The sequence below is a fragment of the Equus quagga genome, chromosome 12 (genome assembly GCF_021613505.1).
Source record: "Equus quagga isolate Etosha38 chromosome 12, UCLA_HA_Equagga_1.0, whole genome shotgun sequence".
Taxonomy (NCBI): Eukaryota; Metazoa; Chordata; class Mammalia; order Perissodactyla; family Equidae; genus Equus; species Equus quagga.
Genome location: NC_060278.1, coordinates 84,029,530 through 84,053,618, shown reverse-complemented (window position 1 = coordinate 84,053,618; position 24,089 = coordinate 84,029,530). Strand labels below are relative to the sequence as shown.

Sequence of the window (24,089 nt, the reverse complement as noted above, 5' to 3'; positions counted from 1 at the left end):
CCAGCATTTCTCATTAAGGTTTTTTTTTTTAAAAGATTGGCACCTGTTGCATCTGTTGCCAATCTTTTTTTTTTTCCTTCTCCCCAAGGCGCCCCCCCCCCCAGTACATAGTTGTATATTCTGGTTGTGAGTGCCTCTGGTTGTGCTACGTGGGACCCTGCCTCAGCGTGGCCTTATGAGCAGCTCTATGTCAGCGCCCAGGATTCGAACCACCAAAACCCTGGGCCGCTGAAGTAGAGTGCGTGAACTTAACCACTCAGCCATGGGACCAGCCCCTTCTCAAGAAGTTCTGAGGCCCAGGTGCAGTCAGCACAGCTGCCCTTACATTAAGACAAGGTCCACTCCTACCACATCTTCTACAAGGCCTAGCTGGGAAGCCCCAGCCACTGGCAAAGAGCAAATGCAAATCCAGCTTTATTGGTAAAATGGAACACACAGACTTTCCTCTGGGAGTTCCCACCTGGCCCAAGTAGCAACACCAACCAGAAGAAGGGATGGAGGAAGGGAGGTAGGGAGGGGAGGAGGAAGGAGGAGGGGAGAAGGAAGGAGGGAGGGAGGAAGGAACTGCAGACCAGGGTTGGAATGGGGACGTGGTCTCGGAAGGAGACGACTCAAGGCTCCAGGTGTGGGGGGGAGAGCAGGGAAGGAGGGGCAGCCCAAGACCCCACCGTCTAGAAGGGTAGCAGCTCTTCCACAGGGATGTTGAGGATGACGTCCATGTCTGGGGTGCACCTGGTAAGGAAGAGCAAAATGGGGTGTGAGAGGCCAAGCAGGGGCGCCAGAGCTGCAGGTGAGGGAGCATGTCTCCAGGGGAGCCCGGCTCTTCAGAACACTGGGACTCACCTTCCAAAACACAGCCTGTGACCTTGCAGCCCAACTGTGCACATGTGCGTGTGCACACACACATCAAAAATGAAAAAGGAATGGGTTTGACAGGACTAAGGTTCCCCTACAGAGGTCCAAGGTCAAGGGGGAGCAGGAGCTCGGCTCTGCAATGCTGAGGCCCCTCAGAACGAGCACTCTCTTTGGAGCCAGGACGACTGGTTTAGAAATTCAGCTCTGTGTCACCTTGAGCATACTACTTCTCCTCTCTGAGCTTCACTCCTTCAGCTGGCACCTATGTAACAAGCACTCACTACGTGACAGACTCAGGCGGCCTCAGTTTCCTCACCTGTCAAAGGGGGTAATAATTCCAACCTCAGTGGTTGGTAGGAGGATTCAATGAGATCGTGCCAGCGTGTAGCAAGTGCTCAGTAAATGACAGGCATTATTCTGTCCACACGAGGAGCAAGAGAGATGGATTCCCATCTGCCAGCCATTTCCCATCTCAGTGAGCATCTCAGCCCCACCACATTTCCGGGGCGGCAGGATGACATCCTCTCTCCTCTCTCACGGTTTCAACAATCTACCCACGCCCTCTGAAGTCTCTAGGCATGAAATGTCAGGATGTCTGAATTTACAATTCAGAAAAAAAAAAAAAAGGAAGGAATGAAGATGAAGCCAATATGGCAAAAATATAACAACTTCTAAATGTAGATGGGCAACTAGGCATTCATTGTAATATTCTACTTTTCTGTGTATTTGAAATTTTTCATAATAGTAAAAAAAAAATGCATCTCTATACTGGTAACACCGAAATTTCCATCTCCAGCCAACACCTGTCTTCTGCGGTCTACACTCGCATACTCAATGCCTATCTGACGGCTCCACAGTGAGGTCTCATGTAAATCAAGTTGAACCGCTCAACTCTCGACTGGGGGTCCATCTATACACGTCTTTTGTCCCCGTCCCCAGTGTTCCCTATCTCTGGATTCAGCACCACCACCCACCCTGCTACAAAAGCCGGGAACCTAGGGGTCATTCCCGACACCTCCCTGTCCTGTACCTCCCACATCCAAACCTCCCCAAGTCCTACAGATTTTACCTTCTTATTTCTCCCACTCCTCTATATCCGCACCTCTTCTGCCACCCTCCTTGGCCAAGTCACTCCCACTCTCCCCTTGACAAACTGCCATCACACCCCGCTGGACGCCCAGCACCTACTCTGGCTCCTCTCCAATCCCTTCCCATGCTCTTTTCAAAGCAGCTTTGCTGGAATACAAATCTACTGTTGACCACTCAGCTTAACAATTCTTTGCTTTTAGGATCAAGTACAAAACTCTTACCTTGACCTACAGGGCGCTGGGTGGAGGTCCCTATTACTCCCCATCACTCTGCATTCCAGCCACACTGGCCTCGTTCGGCTCCACGTAAACCTCAACCTCCCTCCTACCACAGGTCCCTCACGGCCTCAGTGCTCCACACATGGTCCAGGGACCAGCAGCGTCAGCATCAACCCAGAGCTTCTTAGAAATGCAGAATCTTGAGCCCCACTCCAGACCTATTGATCGGGAATCTGTTTTTTTTTTTTTTTCTTTTAACTTTATTTTTTAAAGTTATTTTGTTGAGGTCATAATGGCTTGTAACATTGTGTAATTTCAGGTATATATTATTATATTTCAGTTTCTGTATAGACTGAATCATGTTCACCACCAATAGTCTAATTTTTATCCCCTGTGCCCCTTTCACCCTCCCCCAGCCCCCTTCCCATTTAGTACCCACTGATCTGTTCTCCTCATCCATGTGTTTGTTTATCTTCCACATATGAGTGAAATCATATGGTAGCTGTCTTTCTCTGTCTGGCTTATTTCTCTCAGCATAATACTCTCAAGGTCCATCCGTGTTGTTGCAAACGGCATCTGCTTTTTAACAAGATCTCCAGGTGATTCCTGCGCATGTTCTGGAGAAGCTCTGTTGGCAGCGTGCCACTCCCACTTTTCAGGAGGCGAAAGTTTCTTCCTCCCCTGGTGTCCCTTCCACGTGGAAGGGCCTCACTGAGCATACTGTTCTGGCCTCTCTTCGCCCCTTTACTCACTCTGCCCCTAGAAAGGGGGCACCACTACCTGAAGGGTGAGTCTCTGAGAAGCCTGAGAGAGGAAAGGGGCACTGGCAGCGCGGTCCTGTCCCCTCTCAACAACGAGCAGCCAGCCAGGACTACGCTCTCCTCTGCACCCAGGCAGCTGCGCAGGGAGCTCAGTTTGCCTAATTCTGGGTTCAGTATTCAGAAGCAACATGCCTGGAGACATAAGCCACATTCTCTAAAATCAGCTTTATCAGAATAAAAGTGATAATCTGGCCCATGCCGGCCTTACCCCCTCTAGTCTTCTTTCAGTGTGTTCCGAGCTCAGACAGTGACATCCCCAAGACCCCAGCACCACCACCTAGACAGGCCCTTCCTTCAGCTCCCTTTGCCTAGTGAACTTCCACACACTCTTCAGACCTCAGTTCAAATGTCACATTCTCAGGGAAACCTTCCTGGACCACCCCAGACTCTTCACTGTCCAGACATGCTCTCCTGATGCCATGTTCCTCTCCTTCGGCAGCTCTTGGCTCGGCTGCAACTGGACACTCATTTGTGGCCCATTATCGACGAATGTCTGGTCCCCTCCTGACTCCGTGGTGGCAGGGCTAAGTGTTGCTTACACTCACAGTGCCTGGCGCTTCACAGGCATCAAATCGGTGGCACTTTACATATTTGATAGTAATTTTTAAGGAAAAGAAGAGGAGGTAGAGAAGGAGGAAGCAAAGAGACAAGAGAAGGAGACAGAGACTAAGAAGAAGAAAAATTAAATAACTCAAACACCAGGATCTGTCCCACACGGAGGGCACTGCCCCAGGGTCCTGTGCCATCACAGAGAGGCTGAGCCCAGCGGGATCCCCAAGCACAGCCAGAGAGGGCCGGACCCCAGGGAGGACAGGCAGAGAACTGGTTTTAGAAGGAAGAAAGCTCTTCCTTTGGAGCCCATAAGTCTGCCAAGCAGGGAAGACATCCTCCTCTTCTTGCAGTGTATCTTCCAGGCCATTCTTCCCTGGAGCCAACCAACCCACTCAACTCCATCTTCCTGAACAAGCCAGGAGCTGAGGGGTACACCAGCTTGGTCAAAACACATGGGATCTGGAAACTAGAAGGGTCCATAGAGATGACCTGACTCGGCCTGCTGTGCACAGATGGGACACAGAGGGCCAGAGATGGGAGAGGTCACGTCTGCCACATGGTCAGTGGCAGCGCCCAGGCAAAAACCCAGGTGGCCCTCCTCCCTGTCCAGGGTTCTGCCTTCGACACAGGCTGCCTTCCCTGAGAACGGAGAGCCTCTTCAAGCCTGCAGCGCAGCTAGTTTAAGAGGCAGCTGCAAAAAGATCACGTACTTGGGTCTCCGAAGCAGAACGTCCGCAAATATGATGTCTCGGGGTTCCTGGAGCTGGACTTGGAGCTGCTGCACCTCAGCCCTTAATATGGGTATTTCCTCCTCAAAGTGCTTGATAAACTGAGGAGAGAGGCACAGCAGGGGAGAGTGAGAAGCCAAAACAGCCCAACCAAAGGGAGAAAACGGCAAAACGGACAAGGAATAAAGGGCAATAGCCTGGGCCTTGTCACCAGGACTTCCTGGACTCCAGAAAAGGGCCTCTCTGCGCAGGGCAGGGTTGGCTCACAAGTTAGGGACGATGTTTGCTGGTGCTGCAAAAAGTGAGGGATGCTGGAGAATGGAGACAGGTGGCAAAGAGATGGCAGTGCTTGATAATGAGGAATAATGGGGGCTGTCAGAAATGATGAAGGCCGCTCACACGGATAACTGATGAAGGTGCAAGATAACGAAAATTAATGCGAGAGGGTGGGGATGGTGAAGTTCATTAACACTGGCAATGAGCGATGGTCAACGACAAGAACTAAGAGCTGGAGAGACGGGGTGGCGAATGACAGAAAAATGATGGTTGAGTGGGTGATGCTGGGCGATGGTGCTAAAGGGGCACGAGCAGTGATGTTGGCCAGTGAGGCAAGGGCTAGGCTGGCACTCATCTCCTTCTCGGATGAACGGCCGGTGACGATAATGGCGCTGGCATGGAGGAAGGCCAACACCAGAGTCAGAGACCTCTTGAGCACCAGATGATAATAAGCCTGACTCCCACGGGTCCTGGGGACCACTCCCCTTCTGCTCCCTGGCAGAGAGACCACTGCCTTCCTTGCCCACTCACTTCTCTGAACCGGCCCGTGCATTTCAGGATGTCCTGGCTGTCCCGAGTCTTCTGCAGGAGTGCCTCCTCATAGGGAGACTGGGTTTTCTGTGGAGGAAGGACAGGTCTGGCCCCCAAGTCCCTCTTCTTGGGCAGCAGTACGTGGCAGACTGGTGGGGGTGCCGGGGGCCTGGAGGCAGAGGACGGGGAAGAAAGCAGGGGTGGGGGCAGCACCTGGATCCCCACCACAGCGGGCTACTCACCACCACCAGAGATCTCAGAAGTTTTCTTTTCTTCTTCTGAATCTTGTTGGACAAAGACTCCAGGACCTTTCTACGCATCTCATTAAGGTCATCCAACTCATCCTGGGGGTCAGCAGGAGAGTGCTGGCCACCAGCTCTGCCTCCCGAATGCTCCAGTGGGGCAGGGCCAGGGGCTCACCTACCTGCTGGCTGTCCTTCACCTGCTGCAGCTGGCGCGCCAGGCTGGCAATCTGGACAGACCTGACAGGATACTCATGGTCCATGTAAGTGCTCAGGAAGCTCACTTCCTCCTTGGTCTTACGGATCCTGGCATTCAGCTGCTCCACCTGCCGCTCCAGGTCTGGAGAGGTGGGGAGGGACGGGAGGCAGGATCCTCCCTCAGGGACCCCTCTCGGGAGATCCGGGAGGCAAAGCTCTCCTTGGCCGCTGGACCGGGGTCTGGGCTGAAGTGAGCCCACACAGGCAGGGAGGTGTGAAAAGTTCAGCCCCTAGAGAGCCTTTCAGCCCCGCAGGCCTTACTGCGCCACCCTCGCCAAGCCTGTCGCTCTCTGGAGACCTGCGTCTCCTCACACACTCCCAAGGGACAAGCCCAGGGAGATGGGGTGACACTGGCTCCCAAGACACAACTACGGCAGGATGAAGAGAAAGCCTGTCCTGCCATCCTCCATGGAGGGGATCCCCAGAGTCCGAGGCTGCCAGGCACACCACCACTCCCCTCAGAAGGCTTCTAGTCTGCTCAGGGGAAAGAAACCACCGGCTCAGCGGGATGGAAGCCAGGAGACCTGGCATCTGGCCCAGCCAAGGATGCCCAGAGAGACCTCTGCAGGAAATAGAGGCAGGCTGGGCTTGGATTCTGGCTCCTAGCTGTATAACCTTCAGCAGACTACTTCACTTCCCTTAGCCTCAGTTTTCTCATCTGTAAAATGGGATGACAGTCCTGCCTCCCAGGTAGTTGTAAGGACTCAGAGTATGCCCATAAAAATGAAGACACACAGGCCTGGAAGTGCTAAGTGCTGGGTAAGTAGGCCATTAGCTGTGCATCTTAGCAATTCCCTCTGCCTGAGAAGGGAGAGGATGGACCTGATGGCTTCTGAAAGGAACGTGCCAGGTGAATGCCCTGCAGCCGACCTCCCCAAGGGCCGCGGCTCGCCCCAGGGGTTCTTACGCCTCATCTTGGCTTCCTCCTTCTCCTGCCACTCCTGAAGTTCACACTTCATCTGCTGCAGCTTCTTCTTGTTGGAGTACTCCAAGATGTCCATGACGGTCTGTGGGAGTGCTGGGGTCAGCTCGCCCCCAGTCTCGCCGGCGCTGCCAAAGCATGGCTCTCAGGGGACTCAGCAAGTCTTCAGGGGAGCCCCCAAAGCCAACCCCACTCCCAGGCCCCAGCCCCTGACCAGAGGCTGGAAAGCAGTCCCCTACTGCCCTACCCCCCCAAACTTCCCCTTTCCCAGCACCCACCTCAGCCGACGGCCCTACCACACACCCAGGCCCACAGGCCCAAACCCAGGCATCAGTCCCCACTCTCCTCTCTCATCCAAAATGTCACCAAGCGACACCAAGAATGGATTTCAAACAGCTCTCACAGCTGTGCCCTTCTCTCCATTTCCACTGCTGCTATCTTACTCAAGTTCTTTTCACCGCCTGTCCAAAATATTGCAACAGCTACTCCTAACTGGTCCTCCTTTGATCGGCTCTCCACAAAGCAGCCAGAATGATCTTCCTTTAAAAAAGCAGCTGACCACATCCCTCTCCTATGTAAAGCCCTCCAGTGGCTCCCCTCTGCCCTGTAAATAAGGTCCAAACTCCTCACCTCAGCTGACAAAGCCCTCCTCAGTCTGGCCTGAGCCAATCTCAGCTCTCTCTGGTCCCTTCCTCACACCCTATCATCCAACCACACGAAGCAACATGTGGCTCCTGGAGCCAGCTATGCACCCTCCCATCCCAGGCCTTGTGTGCCCATTTCCTCTGCCTGGAACATGTGCCTGCTCTCTACCAGTTAGGTTTCAACTCACGCATCTCTTCCTCCAGGAAGCCTTCCTGACCCTCCCATGTCTGTGTCAGAAGGCCCCTCTCAGCTTCCCAAGTCCCCCATCCCCATCACAGTACACACAAAAGGCTTTCTACCTGCCTGTGACCCCACTAGAACAAGAGCTTGGTGTGGACGAGGTGTCCCACTGATCACTGTTTCCCAAGGGCCCATAGGAAGAACTTGGGATGAACGAAAAACGTAGAAATAGAGCAATGGAGGAGAATCAGACAACGACTGGTCCAGGTTTGGAGAATATTCTACTAAGTTTCTGGGGCTGAATAATTCTGTATGTCCTTGGTCCGTGTCATACACTGAATGGTGCACCTCCCCAACCTCCCCACGATGTAACTATATTTGGAGAGAGGGTCTTTAGTGAGGTAGTTATGGTTTAACCAGGTCAAAGGGTGGGGCTCCAATCTGAAACGAGTGTCCTTCTACGAAGAGGAAGAGACGTCAGAGATCACTCTCTCTCTCCACGCACGTACGGAGGAAAGGCCGTGTGAGGACACACAAGAAGGTGGCCACCTGCACCCAACGAGAGAGGCCTCCCCAGACACCAAGCCTGCTGGCACCTTGACCTTGGACTTCCCGCTCCAGACTGAAGAAATAAATTTCTGTCATTTAAGCCACCCGGTCAGTGGTATTTTGTTAGGGCAGCTCAAGCAGACCAGTGAAGTTCCCAAGAAGTCTGACGTTTCTCTTCATCTCGCAGGCTCCAGGGGAACCCAGTGCCTCTTCTCCTGGGCAGACTGCAGATGGAGGGACTGACTTCTCCATTACGCCATCTCCTCCCACTCTCCTCCAGCCCGCACTCCTGGATCCCCTGTGCTGACTTCCAGCCCTCTGCCCGCAGCTGCACAAGTCTCTCTCAGAGGAGGCGGAGGAGGCTCCCGGCTCTCTGCCAAGTCACTCTTCACCCACAGACCACAAGGGTCACCACTGGGTGAGGGTGGTGATCACAGCACGGTGGAAGGAACACAGATCCTGCCACCAGATGGCATGGGTTCCAATCCCAGCTCTGATCCTTGGTAGCTGGGTGACCTTGAGCAAGTCACTTAGCCTCTCTGTGTTTCCATTTCTTCATATGTAAAATAAAAATACTAATAATGCCCACCCCACAGGGTTGTTGTAAGAATTATATGAATATACACACAGCACTCAGTATTACACCGTGTAAGTATTTGCTAATGTTGATGGTGGGAGCAGCTACTTTCTCTTGCACACCAACTCTGTGCCAAGTACACCCCCACTTTGGGGTAAGTGCTACTGTGCCCCATTTCACAGACCTCAGAGGTTAACGCAAAGTTTCCAGCTAATAAGTGCTGGCGTTGGGATGAGGCCCCCATCTCAATCTGATTCCAAAGTCCAGGAAGGTGGGGCAAAGCGTGTAAGAGATGCATCTTCCAGATGGAAGCAGCAGCTTGTGTAACCGGCCGGGAGAGGCCGGGAGAGGGCAGGAGAGGGCGCCCAAGCGCTGAGGAGGGCGGTGCCTGGGCAGGACCGCAGCGCAGAGGGCAGAGGCGGGGCTGCGGGGCACCGCGGGGCCTCACCGCGAAGATGTCCTGCTGCTGCAGCATCGCGCGCACTTTCTGGGCCGCGCTGTCCTCCATGTCCTGGATGTTTCTGCCCAGCTCCCCATTGAGCCTGGTGAGGAAGTTCTCGTGGCTGCGGAGCTCCTGGAGCGAAGTGCGCCGGTTCCTGAGCATCATCTGCAGGAGAGAAGCGGGAGCGGGGCGGTGCTGCGCCGGGCGGCCAGAGCCTCCGGGAGCCTGGGGACCGCTTCCCTCCCGCCGCACGCCCGCCCCCTTGTGGCCTCGACTGGTCAATGCGACCCCATTGTCTGCGGGTCAGGGCACCCACAACTATTTCACTCATTCTGAAACGCCCATTTTCCTCTAATTTTACATCTCTGAGGTGGGGATGCATCTTACTAGTGGTGATGTGTCGCAATCTAATAGACAAATATCTTAGTAGTGGAAAAATAAAATAAAGATGTGCCTTATTATCAACGGCTCCTTAGAATCAATGAAATATAGTAGTGATAATCATAGAAAACACCCCAGGTGGGTAAGAACGTGGCAGAGGTGACCGGCTGTGTCTGGAGGAGAAGGGGGGAGGCAGAGTGGATGATAACCCTTCCCATTTCTCGTCAGGTAGCTCAGTGAGTACCCTCTCATTTTATACAACGCCCCTGCACAAACAATAAGAGTCACAGGGGTTCAGTGACTTATCTAAGGGCACCCTCAGCAGGTACCCAAATCTACAATAATAGTAACTGTTGAGGGCCTCCCATGTGTCAGGCACGGCACCTCACTGGGCACGTGGCACACACTATCAGTTCATTTTCCGACAGCTCTGTGTTTCCTAACTCTATTTTACTGATAGGTGGAAGCTCAGACGGGTTAAGCGATTTGCCCAAAGTCACACAGCCAGGAAGGAGTGGCACCAGAACTGGAAAGGCCAACTTCTCACTCCCCACGTCTTTCTTTCCACTACACTAAGACAAGGAATTGAGTGGGCTTAAAGCTGCAAAGTGTGGCTGAACCTCACAGTGATTAAAACTTCAATGTTAGGCCAAGGACTTGAATCCTTGGTTCAAATACCTGTTCTGCCATTCACCACCTAAGGGAAGCTGGACAAGTTAGTCAGCCTCCCAGAACCCTGCTCTACTCAAAGGTTAAGAAACTACTGCTGGCCTCAGAGAGCTGCTGTGAAAAATAAATGAGATAATACCCACAATTAAGCCACACTGTCTGGAACACTCAGTGTGCCCTCAGTGAATGCAGCTGATGCTACAGTAGCGCCCCCTTATCTGAGGTTCTGCTTTCCATGGTTTCAGTTACCCACGGTCTACCGCAGACGGAAAATATTACATGAAAAATTCCAGAAATACACAGTTCCTAAGTTCTAAGTTGAGTGCCATGAGCAGCATGACGAAATCTGGTGCCATCCCCCTTGGTCCCATGGAGGACGTGAACCATCCCTTTGTCCAGCGTGTCCACACTCGATACACCACCACACTGCATGTCACTTAGTAGCTGTCTGGCTTATCAGATCAACTGCGGTGGTATCGCAGTGCTTGTGTTCAAGTAACTCTTATTTTACCTAATAATGGCCCCAGAACACCAGAGCAGTGATGCTGGCAATTCAGATACGCCAAAGAGAAGCCCTAAACTGCTTCCTTTAAGTGAAAAGGTGACAGTTCTCAACAAGGAGAGAAAAAAAACTGTATGCTGAGGTTGCTAAGATTTATGGTAACTTTTCTAACAGTATATTATTATAATTGTTCTATTTTATTGTTAGTTATTGTTATTAATCTCTCACTGTGCCTAATTTATAAATTGTGCTTTATCATAGCTATGTATGTATAGGAAAAAATAGTATAGATAGGGTTTGGGACTATCCATGGTTTCAGGCATCCACTGGGGGTCTTGGAACGCATCCCCCACCGATAAGCGGGGACTCCTATACTCTCACCAGCTCTAGCCCTCCAGCTCTGCCATATCTATGCGCTCTCTTCTTTATTCCTTCTGTCCCTCATCATTTCTCTGTGCTTTGCTAGAAACTACCCCTTCCTAGCCCTCGGCTCCCATATTCCTCACACAATAGTAAAAGGAATAGTGCAAACATATGGAGTGCTTGTTATGTGCCCGAAACTGTGCTAAGCACTTCACGCACGCTACCTCGCTCGGCACTCTCATTATAATGCCCCCCTTTACGGAAACACAAACCCGAGGGTCAGAGAGACTCAGTAACTTACCCAAGGTCACTCAGAGCAGAGCTGCTGTCCTTAAAGTCTGGGCTCCTAGCCACTCTGCTATCTTGCCTTCACATCTCCAGAACAAAACATCCCCAAACATGGCCCACAGGGACCAGAAGCATCTTGTGAAAATGCTAGTCTCCACGTCTCGGGCCCACTGAGCCAGCATCCTGGGATCAGTACTAACACACGCCCCCTGCCAGGTGACTCTGATAGACTGCAGAATTAACAGCCCCTGCCCGAGAAGGGGATCCCCCCTGACCCCCAGATCTGGTGCAGAAACCCTGGTTTGTTTCCTTCCTGACCCGTGCCCCAATTTGCAATCACATAATTACAGGTTGTAATTACGTCTCCCCCTTTCCCAATTTATTTTTCTCCTAGGACTTATTACCACCCAACATAACAAATATTTTTCTTGTTATCTTGTTTTTTGCTTGTCCCCCTCACTAGAATGTCACAGCCAGGAGGCAGTGGCATTTCTTGTTCTGTGCCTGGGGCTCCATGAGTACGAGCTGCAGAAACAGAGGACTAACTATTCTTTGGGTTTTTTAAGTTCATTTATTATGTGTCTCCCCACTAAAGAGTAAGCTCCATAACACCACAAATTCTGAGTGCCGTGTTCACGGCTATGTCGTCACCACCCAGCATGGTGCCTGGCACACAGGAGGCACTCTCTCAAGAGTTGTAGATTGAATAAATAATTGTCCTGAGGCTAAGGGTCAGTCAGGATCCTATTCCATCTCCAAGAACAAACCAACTGCCTATTTTCTACCCCCTCCTCTGTTTCCCCTTTGTGCCCACAGTTTATTCTCCACACAGCAGCAGGAGCCCAAGGACCCCTAAGTCCAGTCACGTCCCTGCTCCACTTGAATCCTCCTGGGTCTCCTGTCTTACTCAGCATAAAACGCAAAGCCTAATCACGGACTCCAGAGCCGTATCGAGCTATCCCCAGTACCCCCTCCACCCTACTGTCGTTCCTCCCCATCACCTGCTCCAGCCACACCGACCTCACACCAACCTCAGGGCCTTAGCACTTGCAGTTCCTCTGCCTGGAACATTCCTCCCTCAGATGTCACCACCTTAGCGGCCTTCCCTGACCACTCTGCCTAAAACAGTCACAGCCACTCCCTCCTCTGTGCTTCTCTAGCCCCCTAACCTTATCCTAACACTTCTTATGATCACTACACACATTTTATATTTATTGGTCTTGTTTATTGTCCATCTCCCTCAGTAGAATGTGAGCTCCCTAAGGTCAGAGGTCACATCGCTGGGGAATCTCCACACTTAGAACAGGGCCTGGCACATTGTAGGTGCTCAAGAAATATGTGTTGACCAACTAAACGAATGAATGATTACAAGACAGTATAAAGAACTGGTTAGGAGCACGGGTTTCAGAGCCAGATTGTCCAAGTTCATGTTTCATATCAAAGAAAAACATATAAACCCTTCTAAATCAGGATAAAAGTAATATCAGAAATAGTGCCTCCCTTAGGAATGCTGGGCCACCTCTAAACCGTTTTGCAAAAATGAAGGTTAAAGGGGAAAAAAGATTTCAAAGCAAACACATTTTCCCCTATTTCTTTATATAGTAGCCTTTGTTCTCTGAGCTATTGAAAACTTTCTGGAAGAAGTTAAGAATTCCCCCAGAGTATTTTGTAGTATTTTAGTACTTTACTTTCTGCTAGGGACACTAAAGACCCCTCCTCTTCTTTTAGTCATTTCAAATACTTTGAAACATTGTTGAGAAGCCATAAAAAACTGTGGATGGTGAGAAACTTATCTAAAATTCTATCAGTGGATGTGAAAAATTTAACAGCAAGCTTCTGAGCCTTGCTTCAAGGTGCACTGTATTCCATGAAAGGTTCGTTTACTGGAAATTTTTAAATGAACAAGCCACTAGATTGTGTTGTTAACGCAGTGAAATAAAAAGTGATTCTGATCGTCTTCCCGAGTCTTCCGCACAACAGCGAACATTGGGCTTCGCCGGCTTTGACTTCTGGGGCTGCCACTTTCTGGCCATGTGACCTGATGCAAGTCATTTACCTCCCTGTACCTCAGTTTCCCCATCTGTAAAGCAGGGCTGATGAGAAGTGTGCCCAGGAGGCTGCTGTGAGGAGGAAACGGACCAGGTGCTCCGCGCGGGTGTGCTGTGGCCCCACCCCGCCCCGCCCCACGCCCCAGTGCCTGTGGGAGGACACTGCTCACACCTTCATCAGCCGGATGCTGGCCTGTGTCTTCCCCGAGTCCAGCTTCCCTCTGCGCAGGTCTTGTGGATTCCTCGGCTGGCTCGTCATCAACATGGTGGGCTTGGAATACAGCCCTAGGGCATGGGAAGGGCAGAGAGAGAGTGAGGGTACAGGAAGGGCTGGGGCCAGGTCCAGGGAAGGCCCCATCCATGAGAGATGGCCCAGGCCCAGCCCCACCCACTCACGGCCTTAAAAGGTGTGACAGTGAGACAGAGGATGACACTCACATCCATCAATAAGCTCCCAGGCCCCACTCTGGGCCTTGATAGAAGGGACGGAGGAACCTGGGGACTTGCACACACCATAGTGACTGTGGGTATGGACACAGGGGAGGAAAGAGGTAGCAAGAGGAGATGGCCAGGCACCCCCAATCCCTCCCACCAACCTGGCCGGTGGCAGGCTCAGATAGGGTAGGGGTAAACAGCAAGAACTAATGAGCCAGATGGTCTGGGTTTGAATCCAGGCTCTCCCTTCTACTAGCTGTGTGACCTTGGGCAGGTCACATGACCTCTCTGTCCCTCAGTTTTCCCATCTGTAAAATAGGAATCATCATCATGCCTAGCTCATAGGGTTGTTATGGAGATTCAATAAGTTACCATACTTTACAGTGTTTGGGATGGTGCCTGACACACACTCAGCGCTGAATCTACATTACTCATTATTTATTATTACTAATGACCTGAGAATGTGGATCAGGACCACAGCCCCCGACAAAGGCACAGGAGCTATGCAAAACTCCAACTGGCTGTCTCTGAAATACCTATAAAGGCTGTGCTCTGCCCGATAAGGAGGATATGAACATAAACCAGGTCGGAATAAGGCACTTAGAGCGCATGTTCTTAGGATCCCCGCTTCCTCTGGGTCCTCCATCAGCATGAGACAAACACCCAAACTGTCACCACCGCTGTGGCTGCAGCCTCAGCGCCACCAACATCCCTGCTCCAGGTGCAACCCGGGGCATTTCAGAAAAATATTGTTTCTTTAATGGGTCAATATTCTTAACCCTGGAAAATCTTAGTATTACGTATTGAAGTGATGAAGTAAATTAAAATAAGTTTGTGTTAAAGTTATGAATTATCCGTATATATCTGGTATTTAATTGTATTGTTTAAGAGATGGAATGATTCACAGATTAATCTTGTGGTTCGAATTTGAAATGTGTAAATGAGAATTTGATTTAGATCTAAGTTGACAGGTTTAAGACACTCTTATGAGATGCGTATAAATTACCAAAAATTTCACGAGAACATAAGATTACCCATATTTAGAAGTTTATTTATTAGATGTACAAGAATTATTTAAATACCAAATGGTTTTTGTTAATCAGACAAGTGGACTATTTGAAAATGAATATATTAAATTTTAAAATGTGGCTTCAAAGGTTTAGGGGAATTTAATTAACCAAGTTCTGAAATTCCCCTTACAAGCGTTCATAAAAATTAGAAGATTTTTAAACTGAACTTAAATACTTAGGAAGATTTGCAGCCTTAATAATGAGTATTTCTTTTCCATTAGTTGTAGTAGCCCTGATTTATCTTTTTTTAATTAAACTTTTTATTTTGAGATAACTTCAGGCTACACGCAATTTTAAGCAATAATATGGAGAAATCCTCTGGACCTTAACTCAAGTTTCTCCGAACGGTAGCATCTCGCAAAACTAAGAACAATACCACAGCCAGGATACTGACGTTAAGACGGGCAAGACACGGAACATTTCCATCACCACAGGGATGGCTCATGTTGCCATTTAGAGCCATACCCACTTCCCTCCCCTTACCATCCTCCCCTCACCTCCATCCCTAGCTCCTGGCAATCACTAATCCATTCTCCGTTTCTATAATTTTGTCAACCCAGAATGTTATCTAAATGGAATCACACAGTATATAACTTCTGGACTTGGCTTTTTTTCACTCTGTACAATTCTCTGGAGATTCATCCAAGTTATTGAGCATACGGATAGTTCTTTTCTCTTTATTGCTGTATAGTATTCCATGGTGTGGATGTAACATAGTTTGTCTAATAGTCACCCATGAAAGGACATCTAGATTGCTCCCATTTTGGGGGTATTATGAGTAAGGCTGCTATGAAACATTCATGCACTGGTTTGTGTGTGACCATAAGTTTTCATTCCTCTGGAATAAATGCCCAAGTGTGCAACTGTTGAATCGTTATGGGAATTGCATGTTTAATTTCATTAGAAACTGCCATACTCTTTTCCAGAGTGGCTGCACCATTTTACCTCCCCATCAGTAACGTATGCACGATCCAGCTTCTCCTCTTTGCCACCACTGGGTGTTGTCACCATTTCTCATTTAGCCATCCTGATAAGTGTGTGGTGGCATCTCATTGTAGTTTAACTAATGGATAACGGTGTTGGATTTCTTTTCATGTGCTTATTTACCATCGATATGTCCTCTTCAGTGAAATGTCTCCTCATGTCTTTTACCCATTTTCTAACTGAATTATCCTTCTGTTGAGTTTTTAAAGTTCTTGATATATCCTACAATGCAGTCCTTCATCAGATGTGCTTTGCAAATATTTCCTCCAAGTCTGTAGCTTGTCTTTTCATCCCTTAACCGAGTCTTAATAGAACAAAAGTTTTTAATTTTGATGAAGTTCAACTTATCCATTTATTTCATTTTTCTTTTACAGATCAAGCTGTTGGTGTAAAATCTAAGAGCTCTTCATTTGGCCATCGATCCCAAATATTTTTCTCTCATGTTTTTTTCTAAAAATTTTAGAAGCAACCTAGGTGCCCATCAAGGGACGAATGGATAAGGAAGATGTAGTATATATACACAATAGAATACTACTTGGCTATAAAAAGGATGAAATCTTGCCATTTGCGACAACATGGATGGACCTTGAGGGTATTATGCTAAGCAAAATAAGTCAGAGGGAGAAAGTCAAATACTGTATGATCTCGCTCATAAAAACAACAAACACAGAGAAACAGACATTAGATTGGTGGTTACCAGAGGGAAAGGCAGGAGGGTAAAAGGGGTGATTAGGCACGTGTCTGGTGACGGATTATAATTAGCCTTTGGGTGGCGAACACGATGTAATCTACAGGGAAATCAAAATATAATGATGTACACCTGAAATTTTTAAAAAATAAAATAAAGTTTAACAGTTTTAGATTTTACATTTAATTTTGATTTCATTTTACATTTACTTTTGAGTTAATTTTTGTATAAGTTGTGAGACTTAAATCGAGGTTCTTTTTTTTGCCTATGGATGTCCAATTGCTCCAGCACCATTTGTGGAAAGGGCTTTCTTGCCTTCGCTGAATTGCTTTTGCACCTTTGTCAAGAATCAGTGGGGCAGGGCTGGCCTGTGGCACAGCGGTTAAGTTCGCATGTTCCGCTTCAGCGGCGTGGGGTTCACCTGTTCGGATCCCGGGTGTGGACATGGCATCGCTTGTCCAGCCATGCTGTGGTGGGCGTCCCACATATAAAGTAGAGGAAGATGGGCACCGATGTTAGCTCAGGGCCAGTCTTCCTCAGCAAAAAGAGGAGGATTGGCAGCAGATGTTAGCTCAGGGCTAATCTTCCCCCCCCCCAAAAAAAAGCATCAGTGGGGCCTATTTGTGTGGCTCTGTTTCTGGTTTCTCTATGCTGTTCCATTGATCTGTGTGTCTATTTATCTGCCCATAATACACTGCCTTGATTACTACAGCTATATAGTAGCCCTTAATATCAGGTGAAGTGATTCTTTCCACGTTATTCTTCTTTTTCAATATTGTCTTATCCATTCTAGGACCTTGCTTTTCTATAGAAATTACAGAATAAACCTATGTCTACAAAATACCTTGCTGGGCTTTTGATAGGAAGTCCGTTAAACATATAGATCAACTTGGGGAGAGCTGACATCTTTACTATGCTGAGTCTTCCAATCCATGAACATAGTATGGCTCTCCATTTATTTAGGTCTTCTTTGACTTCTTTCATCAGCATTATGTAATTTTCAGCATTCAGATCCTGTACATATCTTAAGTTTATACCTAAATACATCATTTTCTTTGGAGTGAATGTAAATTTATTGGGTTTTTTTTATTTTGGTTTCCAGACATTCACAGAAATGTGACTGATTTTTGTGTGTTGTGCTTGTATGCTGAGACCCTGATGAACTCACTTAACAACTCCAGTTTCTGTTAGATTTCGTAGATTCCTTAAGATTTTCTATGTAGATAGTAGTGTTGTCTGTAAGCGAGGACAGTCAAATAATTCTATCTGACTCATCTCAGTGCTGGCGTCTGTCTTTTCTCGTGCGTGTTGTGATTTTCCTTATTCCTGGTATGACAAGTGATTTTGACTGAACCCTCGATGTTTCAGATATTACTCCGGTTCTATTTAATCTTCTTTTCAGAAGACAGTCCCCTGCCGCGATGCAGCAGGAAGGCCAGACGACTGTACATGCTCCCCTCTGGCAGCCCACCTTCTTCTTTCAGGTTTTCAGAGTCTTCCTATGTTTGTCTGTTGTGTTATGTGCAGGGTTTTTCAGCTGTAAAAGGGAAGACCACGAAGGAATGGGCTACTCCATCTTGGTGGATTCCACTGATTTACCTTTTTTAATAGACAAAAGCTGCCATCAAGGACATGATTTTGCACAAGACGTGTTACCAACCTAAGCTTCAGGTTCCTCATCTGGAAAATGGTGACGACGCCACCTCCCAGGTCATCGCAAGGAATGAATGAGATGATGTCCTCCTTCTATCACAGGTGTATTTAAAGTTTTGCGTAGTTACGTGTTTGAGGTCGGGACCATGAACTCAATGCAGCTAGACACTCAATCTGTCTCCTTCACCACGAGTCAACAACACTCAGCCCAGTGCCAGGCCTGGGGGGCTCAGCAAATGGTTGCTGCTGAATGAATATACGAACGAACGAACGAATGAAAGAGGCTCTACAGCAGAGCCTGACACAGAAGAAGTCCTCAGCAGATGCTAGCTATTTTCATCATTATTATTTACAGAGATTATTTCATCTGCACAAGGCAGAATCTTTGTGCCCATTTCCACAGGGAAGGGAACCGAGTCTGAGATAGGCAGCTTAGATGGAATTGCCAGCAGGAAGGGAAACTGGAACGCCACCTCAGGTCTGTATTTCTCCAGTGCCCACACTCTCTCCACCTACATGTGGTTAAGACTGTGGGTCCTGGAGCCTAACTGCCGAATGTCACAGTCTGGCGATGCCCCCTCCTACCGTGTGAGACCTTGGGAGTTACACCTGTCTGTGCCTCATCTGCAAGAGGAGGTGAGAGTAACAGCACCCACCTCGCAGGGCTGTTGGGAAGATTAAATGAAGCAACATATGTAAAGTGCTGAGAACAGTATCTGGGACATAACAAGTGCTTGGTATATGTTAATGCTCTTGTTTTTGTTGTGTCTGTTACATACCTCACTGCCTCCCCAGTGAAAGAAAAGGGCAAGAGTTTCCTTCTAGATGCTGTCTGAATAGGGTCTAGGGCCAAAGACAAAAACTCTGCCACCACCACCAGGCCTTGCTCATCACTCTACAACAATGACTCTCAACAGAGGTGTTTTAGATACATTGGCAGGGGAGATTTGTGGTTCTCACAAATCTTGGGGGGCCCTACTGGCATCTGTGGGTGGGGACCAGGGATGCTAGACATCGCCCGGAATAGGACAGCCCACAGAACACAGAATTCCCCTGTGTCCTGCATGATTTTCCAAAGTCCTACCAGATGCTAATGTAGGTGAAAACCCTATTTATGATCTGATCCCAGAACCTGACTCTGTTTTACATATAAACACGAAGAATATTTTTCAGGATTTTACTGTAATGCCAAATTTTCCAAGAAAGCAGCTGCAAGCAAGGGAAGATAAGAGATGGGCACCACTTTGGAAATCACGACTGCAATAAAAAACCCCCCTTGGTATTGGAGCCCCCAGGATCCCACCATGTGTCACTCTGCATTTGCAACCGTTACACTCACTGTGACTCTACATTAATGAGTAAGTTTCTGAGTACTTTATCGTGCCTTCTAGTGGAGTCCACCCTGAGCATTTACATACTGACATGGATGTTATTTAAACATAAATAACTTTCCTTTTATTTTTCCTTTACATTTCAATTATGGCATTACAGTGATTTTTTTTAATAATTATATACACAGGTAGATTATATTATCTACGAAGTTCATTTCAGGATACTAAAGGAGTATTACAAAATATATTTGCTATTAAAAGGAGTGTTGAGGGCCAGCCTGATGGTGTAGTAACTGAGTTCGTGTGCTCCACTTTGGAGGCCCAGGGGTCACAGGTTTGAATCCCAGGCACAGACCTACACACTGCTCATCAAGCCATGCTGTGGCGGCATCCCACATACAAAATAGAGGAAGACTGGCAAAGATGTTAGCTCAGGGCCAATCTTCCTCACACAGACACACACACACAAAAAAAGGAGTGTTGGGTCTGACAAGGTTCAGCAACAATGCTTTACATAGCTCTCCTCATTTAATTCTCATAACAATACTATGAGGTAAGTATGAGTGTCCTCATTTCACAAATCAGGAAACTAAAGGTCTGAGAAATGAATGACTTTTCCAAGTGAGTAAAAGGCAAAGCCAAGCTATGAACCCATGTCTGCCTGGGCAAGGGCCTCAGAACTCCCCTGGAAGGCATGACAATGAAGTGACAGAGATTATCCTGAGTTTACTAAACTGTTTTCTTTTCCTCCTGGACACACAGCTGGACTACATTTCCCATCTTCCCTGTGGTTAGGGGTGGTCCTATGAGTTATGGTCACTGGAATATGAGTGGAAGTGATATGTGTCACTTCAAGTCTGGGCCTCCGAGAAAAAACTACCCACAAAATCATCCATATTCTTGCTCTCTCTCTCTTCCCTCTCTGCCAGTTGGATGCAGAAGAATCTAGCAGAGGATTTCAAGGCCTTACAAAACCTCAGAGCCACAATGTTGAAGGAGGCTGGATCCCCGAATGGTCATATGGAAAAGATTACCTCCTCCCATCCTCATCTGCAAATGTACTTTGACATAAATGAGAAATAAACTTCTGTTTTCGTACTTGAAAGCTGGGAACTGTTTGGTATAGCAGTTAGCCCACCCTAATATAAATGATGTCATCAAGAGCCAAGAGCATCCACTCTATCCTGTCCCCAACCCCCAGGCCAGCCCCCCAGTATCTGCCCACCTGGCTGGACGCTAGTCAAAGTCTTCATTTTGCTCTTCTTCTGGCCGCTGGTTTGTACGACTGGAGGCAGAGTAGATGACTTGGTCCTCTGCTTGGACCTCTGCCATGGATCATAATCCTACCGGACATAACTCAGTCAGTCACCAGGCACGATGTGTTGGAATCCCAGCTTCACCCCTTACAAATACCTGTGACCTTGAGCAAGTGATTTCACCTCTCTGAGCCTCAATTTTCCCATCTGTAAACAGGGTCTAACTACAAAACCTCCATGGGTTGATGCAAGAATTTGGTTAGATGATATTTGTGAAGCATGTGGTAAGTGCTCCAAAAACGTTAGCTATCACTTTTTTATCAGCCAGCCAAAATTTACTAAGCACATCCAGGCTGTGAGGTGCTAAGAATTGTGAGGAACAGAAGGCATGGAAAAGACCCAATAGGAACCCAGAGCAGCGATGAGAGAGAATAATTAAGACAGAAGCATAATATACTCTTGCATTCTGATATAGCGGTGAGAAAACTGACGTTGACATGCTTGTCTCGTGTCCCACAACAAATGTGTGACACAGCTGGACCTGGGGTTCAGGTCTCCGGACTCTGCCACCCGGGACAGTCACCACCGTGAGGGTTGAGCGCAGGCAGCTGCAGGCCCAGGGTGAGCGAGCCCCCATCTCCACCCAGCCCTCACGTACTCACCAGAATCTGGAACTTCTGCATCGTGGAGGGAATCCCAGAGTGGTCGGGTCTGCAAAGAGTTGGGGCGGGAAAGAACTTCCATCATTCCCAACTCATGGGGCTGCAAGCACCAAACGTGAAACAGGCGAAACCGCAGTTTACCAGGGACTCGAGCAGAGCCGGAGCCCGAAGAGCGCGAGGAGAGGCGGGGCTAGGAGATGTGGGCGGGGAGAGGGCGGAGCCAGGAGGCGGCGGGACGAGCGAGGACCAGCCAGGGCAGGGGGGCACGCATGCGCCCTCCGCCACCCCTCGGCGCTTCAATACCTACTTCGCAAAGACCCGCGCCATTGGGGAAAATGGAAGAAGAGTTGTGAGTCCCTGGGGCCCGGATCCCTTGGGAGGCCTATTTATTCGGCTTCTCCAGCTTCCTTGTCTCAGCGTGGATCGCGCGGTAACCTTAGCCACTCAAACTTCCCAGCAAGACCGGACGCTTTCTCTCGTCTCCCGTCTCCACGGAGACGGACGCAGACTACCGAGCGCCTAGAGGGACTAATCTCTTAAAGCAAAATGTAGCTCTCCAAATTCTTCTCAATTTGGTTTCAAGTACATGTCAGCTGGCCCCGCCCATCATCTTAAAGAGTTATGTCAGATTTCTCCACTCTTATTAAACCTCCATCGCTTCCTTCTCCATCCTTAGTCTTCCATAATGACTTTGCTTCCTGTTTCACTAAGAAAATCGTGGGGAAATGAGATATCACCTCGCAGTGGTCAGAATCTGTATTATTAAAAAGACAGGAAATAAGTGTTGGGGAGGATGTAGAAAAGGGAACCCTCGTACACTGCTGGTGGGAATGTAAATTGGTGCAGCCACTATGGAAAACAGTATGGAGACTCCTCAAAAACTTAAAAGTAGAAATACGATATGATCCAGCTATTCCACTTCTGGCTATTTATCCAAAGAACACAAAAACACTAATTTGGAAAGATATATGCACTCCTGTGTTCATTCCAGCATTGTTCACAATAGCCAAGACTTAGAAACAACCTAAGCGCCCATTGGTTGATGAATGGGTAAAGAATATGTGGTATATATATGTATGTATAACGGACTACTACTCAGCCATTTAAAAAAAAATGAAATCATGCCATTTGCAACAACACAGATGGCCCTTGAGGGTATTATGGTAAGCGAAATAAGTCAGATGGAGAAAGACAAATAATGTAAGATTTCACTCATATGTGGAAGATAAACACAGAGATACAAAGAACTGATTGGTGGTTACCAGAGGGCAAGGTGGGTGTGGGAGGGCAAAAGGGGTAAAGGGGGACATTTGTACGGTGATGGATGGCAACTAGACTTTTGGTGGTGAATTCCATGTAAACTATACAGAAGTTGAAATATAATGGTGCACACCTGAAATTTGTATAATATTCTAAACCGATGTTACCTCAATAAAAAGAATTAATTGGCAATTTAAAAAATAAAATAAAATCTTGGAGATCAGTACACTCACAAATTCACATCACCTCATTTAGTCACCTGCTTGCCTCCCTCCTGTGACCGTGTATAAACTGCCTACTAAGACCGACTCCTCCAACTGTGCACTGAATCCTGTCCTCTCATTTTCTCTAACATATTGCCCCAGCAGTTCTCCTTGTTTTCTCCATCACCCTCTTCTCTGTATTGTTCCCATCCATATACCAACATATTTTAATTTCTTCTATTAAAAAAAAAGCGACCACTTCCCATCCAGGTATCCTCTCATTTCTGCTTCACTTTACAGTAAGACTCCTGAGGACATTTACCTACTCGTTTCCCACTCCCTTCCGCCTCTTCAATCAGGCTTTCACTCTCCACCTCTCCAGTGAAACTGCCCTTGTCAGCGCCACCAGTGACCTCCACTTTGCTAAACCCCACGGTGACTTCTCAGTCCTCATCTTACTTGGCCTTTCTGCAGCATTTGACCCAGCGGATCACTCCCTCCTTGACACGTTCTAACCGTGGTGTCCAGGAAACCTCTCTGGAGTCGCTTCCTACCTCCTTTTCTTCTCCTTTGATGGTTCCTCCTCTTCTCCCTTTATTATTGGATTGCCCCAGGACTCAGATCCGGCCCTCTCTTTTTCTCTATCCATTCCCACTCCATTCGTGCTCCCTTCCAGTCTTGTGGCTTCAGATGCTGTGGCTACCCAGATGCCTCCCAGACTCACATCTCCAGCCTCTCCCCTGAATGCCAGCCACTAATCCAACTGCCTACTCAACATCTCCACTTGAGTGCCTAATAGGCGATTATAACATGCAATCTTTCCCCAGAAACATTTTTTCCTAACTCAAAATGGCAACTCTCTTCCTGGAGTCATCCTTGACTCATCTCTCATCCCACGTACAAATCTGTCAGCAATACCTTCAAAGTATACCTAGAATCAGACCACTTCCTACTATCACCCACACTCCACTTTCCTCTCACACCTGGACTACAGTACCGGCTCCCACTCTTGCCCCACTCCAGTTCTTTCTCCACACCTCAGATTTGCTAGATAGAGCATAGATTTATTTTTTTTTTAAGATTTTATTTTTCTCCCCAAAGCCCCCCGATACAAAGTTGTGTATTTTTTTAGTTGTGAGTCCTTCTAGTTGTGGCATGTGGGACGCCGCCTCAGCATGGCCTGATGAGCGGTGACATGTCCGCGCCCAAGATTCGAACCCGTGAAACCCTGGGCCACCGAAGCAGAGTGCGTGAACTTAACCACTCGGCCACAGGGCTGGTCCCTAGAGCATAGACTTAAAAGTGCGTTCTAGGAGCCGGCCCAGTGGCACAGTGGGTAAGTGCACATGTTCTGCTTCAGCAGCCCAGGGTTCGCCGGTTTGGGATCCCGGGTGTGGGCATGGCACCGCTT

At 48.3% G+C, this 24,089-nt stretch overlaps 1 protein-coding gene across 2 annotated transcripts; it reads right to left on the bottom strand.

Annotated features, from left to right (window-relative positions):
* Positions 1-403: 403 nt before the first annotated feature.
* On the bottom strand, positions 404-21,672 carry C12H20orf96 (chromosome 12 C20orf96 homolog). 2 transcript variants are annotated; one of them, XM_046677967.1, is made up of 11 exons: positions 21,523-21,672; positions 21,216-21,264; positions 20,523-20,640; positions 13,309-13,421; positions 8,892-9,050; positions 6,478-6,577; positions 5,495-5,652; positions 5,313-5,414; positions 5,071-5,157; positions 4,246-4,364; positions 404-732 (listed from the first exon to the last, which is right to left on the bottom strand). In XM_046677967.1, the coding sequence occupies exons 1-11, from the start codon at positions 21,540-21,542 to the stop codon at positions 672-674; spliced, it is 1,086 nt and encodes a 361-aa protein (XP_046533923.1). In that variant the 5' UTR covers positions 21,543-21,672; the 3' UTR covers positions 404-671. The 2 variants fall into 2 exon arrangements, with proteins under 2 accessions (XP_046533923.1, XP_046533924.1); XM_046677968.1 differs by having other exon boundaries at positions 5,313-5,382; positions 5,565-5,652.
* Between the last annotated feature and the right edge of the window lie 2,417 nt (positions 21,673-24,089).